General features: G+C 59.9%; 1 protein-coding gene across 1 annotated transcript in view; it reads left to right on the forward strand.

Annotated features, from left to right (window-relative positions):
* Window positions 1-5,878, forward strand: part of GRID1 (glutamate ionotropic receptor delta type subunit 1) — a 664,185-nt gene extending 658,307 nt beyond the window's left edge. The window contains exon 18 of the mRNA XM_015566676.1: window positions 5,222-5,878. Within this exon, the coding sequence (XP_015422162.1) occupies window positions 5,222-5,647 (426 nt within the window). The 3' untranslated portion in view covers window positions 5,648-5,878. The remainder of the gene's footprint in view (window positions 1-5,221) is intronic.
* Window positions 5,879-7,214: the final 1,336 nt, after the last annotated feature.

Here is a 7,214-nt window from a genome sequence, read left to right on the forward strand (position 1 = left end):
CCCTCCCTTCTTCCCTCCTTTCCTCCTTTAATGAGTGCACCTTACCTCCCAAGGGCTTACCTCCACAGGCTGGTGGACAGAGAAGCCAGCCAGGCAGTCTCTGTCCTGGGAGGGAGCAGCCGGTTCCCTCAAATGCCCGTGTCCTCAGGTAGGGGTGCAGGGCTGTGGGTGGGGAGAGCTCTTGGGGGTTGGGTTGTAGAGCTGGGTGTCGCGGGGTTTGTACAGATCCTGGGGCTGGGATGAGATTGGAAGTCACCTGCAGGAGGGTGAGCAGCACAGGCAGCCATCTTCCTCCCAGAGCCCTGGGGCTGCCCGCGGCATCACAGGCGGCTGCAGGGGGCGGTGCTGGAGGGGAGGCAGGGACTTGCTCCCAAGGTCTGAGTGGCCAGGGGTTTGGACCTTATCAGAGAGGGAATAGGAACCAGGAAAGCAGTTCAAAAGCAGGATTTTAGAAGCATGTCTTTAAAACCTTCCATGAGCAATGAGGGATTTAATCCAGACCAACTCGGTCACTGGCTGCCTGTGTCATGGAGAAGAATGTGCAATCGGGCGGGAGTGCCTGGCTCCTCTCACGGTGCTTTATGTGGGGGCATGGCCATGTCCATTCAGAGCCAGAGACGGGCCTTCCGGGGCAGCCCTAGCCTGTGTGAGGGCTTGTGAGTTTGGACACTTACTTGAGGAAGAGCAGTAATGTGAGAACAACCCTTAATATTCATGTGGGTCTGCCCTCACATTCGTCTAAGGAACCAGATGAGTACGTAGTTACCAGTGCAGGTGAGCATGCCACCCTCTGCAGGTGCAGCGAAGAGCCAGCACCAGGCTTAGGGGGAAAGTGGAGTCATTGCTCTGAGAACAAACCATTCATGACATAAAGATGAGTACTGCGAGAACGGGAGAGAACATGAGGACCGAGGGGTGAGCATCCATCACTGGGCGGGACCTGGGGTTCCGGTTGCTGCCTGGCTGCGCCCCCTGCAGATAGGAGCTGACTCAGGCCGGAGCCAACCTAGTCTTGCCGGCTCCCCTCCAGGCCAGGCAGCCGGCCTTGGAGCAGCTGGGCCCCTCAGAGCAGGCCCTCAGGTGGCCAGGCTGACCCTGCCTGCGCACCCTCCTGCTCTCCATGAAGATTCCACCTGGGGCCTCCCTTTGGCTCTACCCCTTCACGTCCCCACTCCTGATGCTTTTCCAGCTCCATGAAGAGGTGCTTCTGCTGCACCTTCTCCAGCCTCACTGATGCCAGCCTCACAGCTGCCCAAGGCTCCAGGAGGGAAGGCGTCCAAGTGCCTCTGTAGCCCTGTCCCCTGGGTTGGTCACTGGTGGCCCCGGGGCTACTTCCTTAAAGGTCCTGGGGATGGCAGGAGGGACATAGGGTCAATGAGTCGTGCGTGAGTCAGCATGCATCCCCTGTGCCAGGGAGAACGGCATGTTCTCCTGGGCTCTCCTCCATCCTCAGAACATCAAGGGGGCGTCTGACCCTAGGAAGTAGGGCTCAGGAGCGATCCAGCTGAACTGGGAGGCAACGTGGTGCCTGTGCTAGGCCATGCTCAGGTGTGTCCTGGGTGTGCCCTGGGCTGTCCTCAGGTGTGTCCTGGGTGTGTCTTGGGCCGTTCTCAGGTGTGTCCTGGGTGTGCCCTGTGCTGTCCTCAGGTGTGTCCTGGGTGTGCCCTGGGCTGTCCCCAGGTGTGTCCTTGGGTGTGCACTGGGCTGTCCTCAGGTGTGTCCTGGGTGTGCCCTGTGCCGTCCTCAGGTGTGTCCTGGGCAATCCTCAGGTGTGTCCTGGGTGTGCCCTGGGCGATCCTCAAGTGTGCCCTGGGTGTGTCCCGGGCTGTCCTCAGGTGTATCCTGGGTGTGCCCCGGGCGATCCTCAGGTGTGTTTAAAAAAATATATTTTATTGATTTTTTACAGAGAGGAAGGGAGAGAGATAGAGAGTTAGAAACATCGATGGGAGAGAAACATCGATCGGCCGCCTCCTGTGTGCCCTGGGCCATCCTCAGGTGTGTCCTTGGGTGTGCCCTGAGCACCATACTCGTGTGTGTCCTGAGTGTACCCTGGGCCATCCCCAGGTGTGTCCTGGGTGTGCCCTGGGCTGTCCTTCCGGGCTTTACAGACCCTGTGGAACAGGAAAAACCCAGAAGGAACACAGGAAAGAGGAGAAGGCAAGATTCAGCAGCTGAGGAGCCCCCCGGCCCCGCTCTAATCCCAGGGCCACGTGCTTGGCCAGTAGTTTTCCTTTTCTGGGAGCTGCAGGCTCTGCCCGGGGCACCTGGCCTGTCCAGCTTCCTCCAAACTTTGCTGGCTGCGAAGAGAAGGGGAGGTTGTATTAACCCCAAGAGCATCTGAAGTTCTCTCTCCAGTTCTCCAGCTTCCTGGATCTCTGGTACCAGTTTGTGCCTTTCATAGATTCTGAAACGACAATAGTCTATAGAGTCAATGTTTGCCAACGCAGCTGTGGCCTGACTGTGGCTAATGCAGACACAGGAGCCGTGTCAGGAGGTCCTCACAGGCAGCGGGAGGCTGCTGGTCCGTGGGGGCAAGGCTTGTTCAGAGGCTGGGCCCAGGCCCAGGACGGCGTCACGGAGCAGGGGCTGCTGGGGCAAGCCACTGTACTGGACGGCACAGCACCCGCCCGCCTCGGCACCTCTTCCTTCACCAGCTTCAAGCCTGCTGCCCTCGCTTGGGCCACGTCCTGCCCGTGGCGATAGGCTCGGGCCCTTTCAGCACTCTCCTTCCGAGAGGAGGTGAGCCCTGGCCTCCCCGCGGAGCGGCCCGGAAACATGGCAGTGAGCGAATACTGTCAGATGCACGAGTAACCACAGACACAGGAGACCCAGGCAAGGTCATGGGGAGAACAGGATCGGCCATGCTGAAGGGACTTAAGAAGATAAATTTTTACAAACTGTTGAAGGAGTTGGGGAAAGACAGTGTGTGCATCACACGTAGTTGAGCAATGAAAAGGCTCACAGTCTCCAGCTGCTTCTGCTAAGAGTACCCAAAGGTGCTCTCAACTCAGGATGGTCTCCCAACAGCAGCCGTGCGTGCGGCGGTGTGGGCTTCAGGTCACTGGCGTCTGTGTGCAAGTCATGAGTTAAGACAGGTGTGGAGAGTGTGGCTCTGCTCTCCCCGGGGGGCTGGGAGCAGGGAGGGACGCAGAAAGGCCGGTGAAGGCCGGCTGAGTCCTTGCTGGGTCAGCAGGCGGCTGTGCACTTGGCCGGAGGGTTCAGGCCAGCCCCTTAGGGCTCCCACTGACTGGCCCCTCCCCAACCGGCAGCCGCTGGCACAGCCCTTAGATCTGTGTGGTTTCTTCGTCTTTTTTCTTTGAAAACACATTAAGGACTTTCACATTGTGTGGGGTTTCTGACACTTGTACCAGGCGGGCCGCAGACGGTTCTCCCCCTGCGTGGGGGCGTCTCACACAGCCTGAGCTCGTGGGATGCTCGCCCCAGGCTGCGCTTGGCCTGCCCTTTGCTTGGAGTTTGACGTCAACGAGGTGTGGGCAGCAGGCATGACCTTGCCTGGCACACGGCACAGGCGCTGCTGGAAAAGGGACTGTGGCTTCCAGCACCGCACGGAGGGCGTGGCACCTCCACGGAACCAAGGAAGTCGACTGCACTGTCTGTTTCTGAGGAACTTCAAAGCAGTTTGATGTCCTTGGTTTATTCTCAACAAATACCCAAGTTATTTGAAAGCAAGGTCACATGTTCTCTTTTCCTTTCTTTCCTAAGCAAACAAACAAACAGACCAATTTTCTTGATGCCACTCACCATACGGAGAGACTCAGGGGTTAGGATCCCTCCCTCTCCACAGCCTCAGGCCTCAGGGTACCAGGAAGGTCGGCTGACCCTGGGAGTCCCTTTCTCTGCCACTCCCACCCATCACCCCCATCCCCAGCCAGGCCCAGACCATGAGCCTGCAGCACAAGGACACGCCCTCCTGGCATCCCCGGAGGTAGCTCAGGGAGAGCAGCCTTCTGGCACAGGTGCTTCCTGCTCCAGAAGCTGCCTCTGTATCTCTGCCCCGTGTTTCCAGGGTGTGTCCTGGGGAGCTCATTTGCCTTCCAGAACCCCAGCTTCTTTTATGTTGTGGGGAGGGGGGTGATTACGCATCTTTTGAGCATCATGAACACGGTATGCAAATGCACGGGCACATTGGGAGCTAAAGGGCTATTCTCTTTGGCCCCATCAGATAACACCCTCCTGTGTCTCCAGTCCTGCAAGCATCTTCCCCCAGGTCGCTGGGTGTGACGGCAGTGATCCTAACAAGTGGGAAGGGAGGCGCACTGCCCAGGCTGGCTTGTGGGTTTTTGCGACTAGGGACAGTGTCCTAGGGACAAGTCCCCAGCTCGCCAAGGGCTGGCCCTGCAGCCGAGGGAGGAGGGGAAATGGGCATGCTCACCACTGTCCACAGGCCCTGGAGGCCAGGGTCTGCAGCCTCCGAGAGCTGGAGAAAGCCAGCCGGGGCTCCTGGTCGTGTTCCCAGAAAGGGGCCTGGCCCTGAGCCGTCTGCCTGGGGTCAGCCGGCCGGTAGCATGTGGGTTCTTGACTTTGTGCAGGAAAGTTTTCACAGCACGAGCCCAGGTGACTGTGAGGCAACGTTTATTAAAGCCGGGACGGAAAACAAAGGGTTTCCAATAGAAGAAGCAACAGGGGCTCCCCGCTGGGCTGCTGGCCCTCTGGGGAGTCAGAGAAAAGGGGGTCTTGGGGTCAGGTGGAGGGGACTAGCCTGGGAGGAGCTGCCACTGCCCATTGCTCCCCAGGTTGCAGCCTCGTGGGGTCCCTCAGAGCAGAACTGCTTGGCTGTGGGGAAGGAGAAGGGGTGGCAATGGCGGCGGCTCCCTGGGGAGAGCGCTGGGTCCTTTGTCTTGGGGGTTATTTCTCTCGCAGGCAGGAATCTGAGGGGAGGCCTGGGGTGGGTTCCAGCAGAACACTCACCATTTTCCAGGTGGGCTCCTCCAGGGCCTTGGTGGCCACCGATGGGTCCGTGCCAGGGCAGGGGTGTCAGGCATCACAGCTCTTCCTGGTGCCGCCCACCTGGTTTTGCAGCTTTTCTGGGCCTGGAGCTGAAATACAGCCCAGGTGTCATCTGTGGGAGATGTTCTCTGCGGGAGGGGCCTGCGGGGACTGCTCTGCGGGGGCTCAGCCAGGGCCTTGGCGCCCTGCCCCCGCCTGGCTGCGGGCCGTCAGGGAGCTGGGGGCTGGCTGACCTCCCTGTGCTTCCCTCCAGGACAAGGAGGTGAACCTGGAGCAGGTGCATCGGCGCATGAACAGCCTCCTGGATGAGGACGTCGCTCACAAGCAGATCTCCCCGGCGTCCATCGAGCTCTCGGCCCTGGAGATGGGGGGGCTGGCACCTGGCCAGGCCCTGGAGCCTACACGGGAGTACCCGAACCCCCAGATCTCAGTCAGCACCTTTCTTCCAGAGCAGAGCGGCCACGGCCCCGGCCGGACACTCACGGCAGGGCCCAGCGGCCTGCCGCTGCCACTGGGCGGCTCGGCCACCATGCCCACTGTGCCCTGCAAGCACAGGTCGCCCAACGGGGGGCTGTTCCGCCAGAGCCCGGTGAAGACCCCCATCCCCATGGCCTTCCAGCCCGTGCCCGGGGGCGTCCTCCCCGAGGCCCTGGACACCGCCCACGGCACCTCCATCTGACCAGCCTCCGCCCTCCCGCCGCACACCCACCCGACCAGCAGAGCTTTTTAATACGAGGAAACCACACACAAACACACACACACACACACACGCACACACACACGGACACACACACGCACACGCACTCGTTTTTCTTGTACATACCTGTAAATAATGACAGAATGGAGTGGGGTAAAAGTGTATTTTGAATATTCCCAATTTTCGAAGTCAGTAAAAAAACCACAAAAACGGCGTGAACGACTTTGTAAATTTTGTTCTATATGAATAAAAAGGCAAATTCCTTGTGATCGTTCTGAAGTGCCAGAGAAGCGGGGCCTGGCCTTCCTGAGGGCAGGAGGGTGGGGTGCAGGGCTGCAGGGAGGTGGGGGAGGTAGGGAAGGAGTTGGGGGGGGTGCCGGCCCCAGAAGCCCATGCTGCCAACCGGCTCTGTACCTCCTCTGCGGGCTCCTCTCAGGCCTCAGGCAGGTGAGGGGCCCGGGCGCCTGGGCCTGGCCGACGCTGTGCGATGGGGACTTGGGGCCAGGGCAGGCCGGCTGGGCACCCACCACTGCATGTGTCCTGGGCTGCGCCGAGGAGAGGAGCGCCATGCGAGGGGCTGGTCCCTGAGGGCTTTGGAGCCCTGCGCTGTATATTGGCCTTGGTTCTTCTTGGTTTTCTCACTTAGAAGACTCAACAAAGAGCAGGAGGGATGGGGAGCCCCACCCTGTCTCACAGGGGTGGGCGGGAGGGGGGCGCAGGGAAGAGGGGAGAGGACCCGAGCGCCAGTGGGCAGCAGCCTGGCCTTCGAGGAGTGATGGCTGGTGAGGTTAGGACCCGGGCTCTCACCTGCAGGGAGGTGAGCCACAGCCCAGGCTGCCTCTGGGGCTGCCACCAGGAGCACAGTCTGCTGCACAGAGCCCACGTGCGTCCAGGCCCTGCTTCACCTCTTATCGCACCCGGAGCCTTCCAGCAGCGATGCAGCTCCCAGCAGGCCGGCCGCCAGCGCACAGTGCAGGACCCAGGCCCATCCTGTGGCGGTGGCCTGCTGCTTCCTGCTTCCAGCTGGAGGCCTGGCAGCAGCCCCTCCTTCCCTTTCTGGGCAATCAGACATAGAGCCAGTGAAAACTAGGAGCAGCTGCCACCTCAGTGGGTCCCTTCCTCTCCTGCTGCAGACCAGGAGCTGCTCTGCTGACCTGCAGGATGGGACGGAGGCAGCCCAGCCACCATGCGGACGGCCGCCCCAACAGCACTCGGGGATGCCAGGAATACAAAGTCCTGTTGATGCCTCCCCTATGGCCTGGAGGCTTCCTCCCCAGATGGATGTATGAGGGTCGGTTTCTTCCCCAGTCCCGAGCGACCAGAAGAGCAGGAAGGAATGGTCTCATTGTTACAGAAAACCGTAGAAGAACAAAGCAACGATTAGAGAGATGGAGTTACATTTATTATTACTCGTGGGCCCAGAGGAAAATGTCTCTAGAATTCTGAGCGAAGTCACACAGGAAGTTTCCTGTATTTATACCTTTTTACCCCCTTTGTCTCCCAAATATGGTGCTTTCCAGTCCCCTTTGCAAGTTCTTAAAGGGCCCTA

This window comes from Myotis davidii, unplaced genomic scaffold (genome assembly GCF_000327345.1).
Source record: "Myotis davidii unplaced genomic scaffold, ASM32734v1 scaffold642, whole genome shotgun sequence".
Lineage (NCBI taxonomy): Eukaryota > Metazoa > Chordata > Mammalia > Chiroptera > Vespertilionidae > Myotis > Myotis davidii.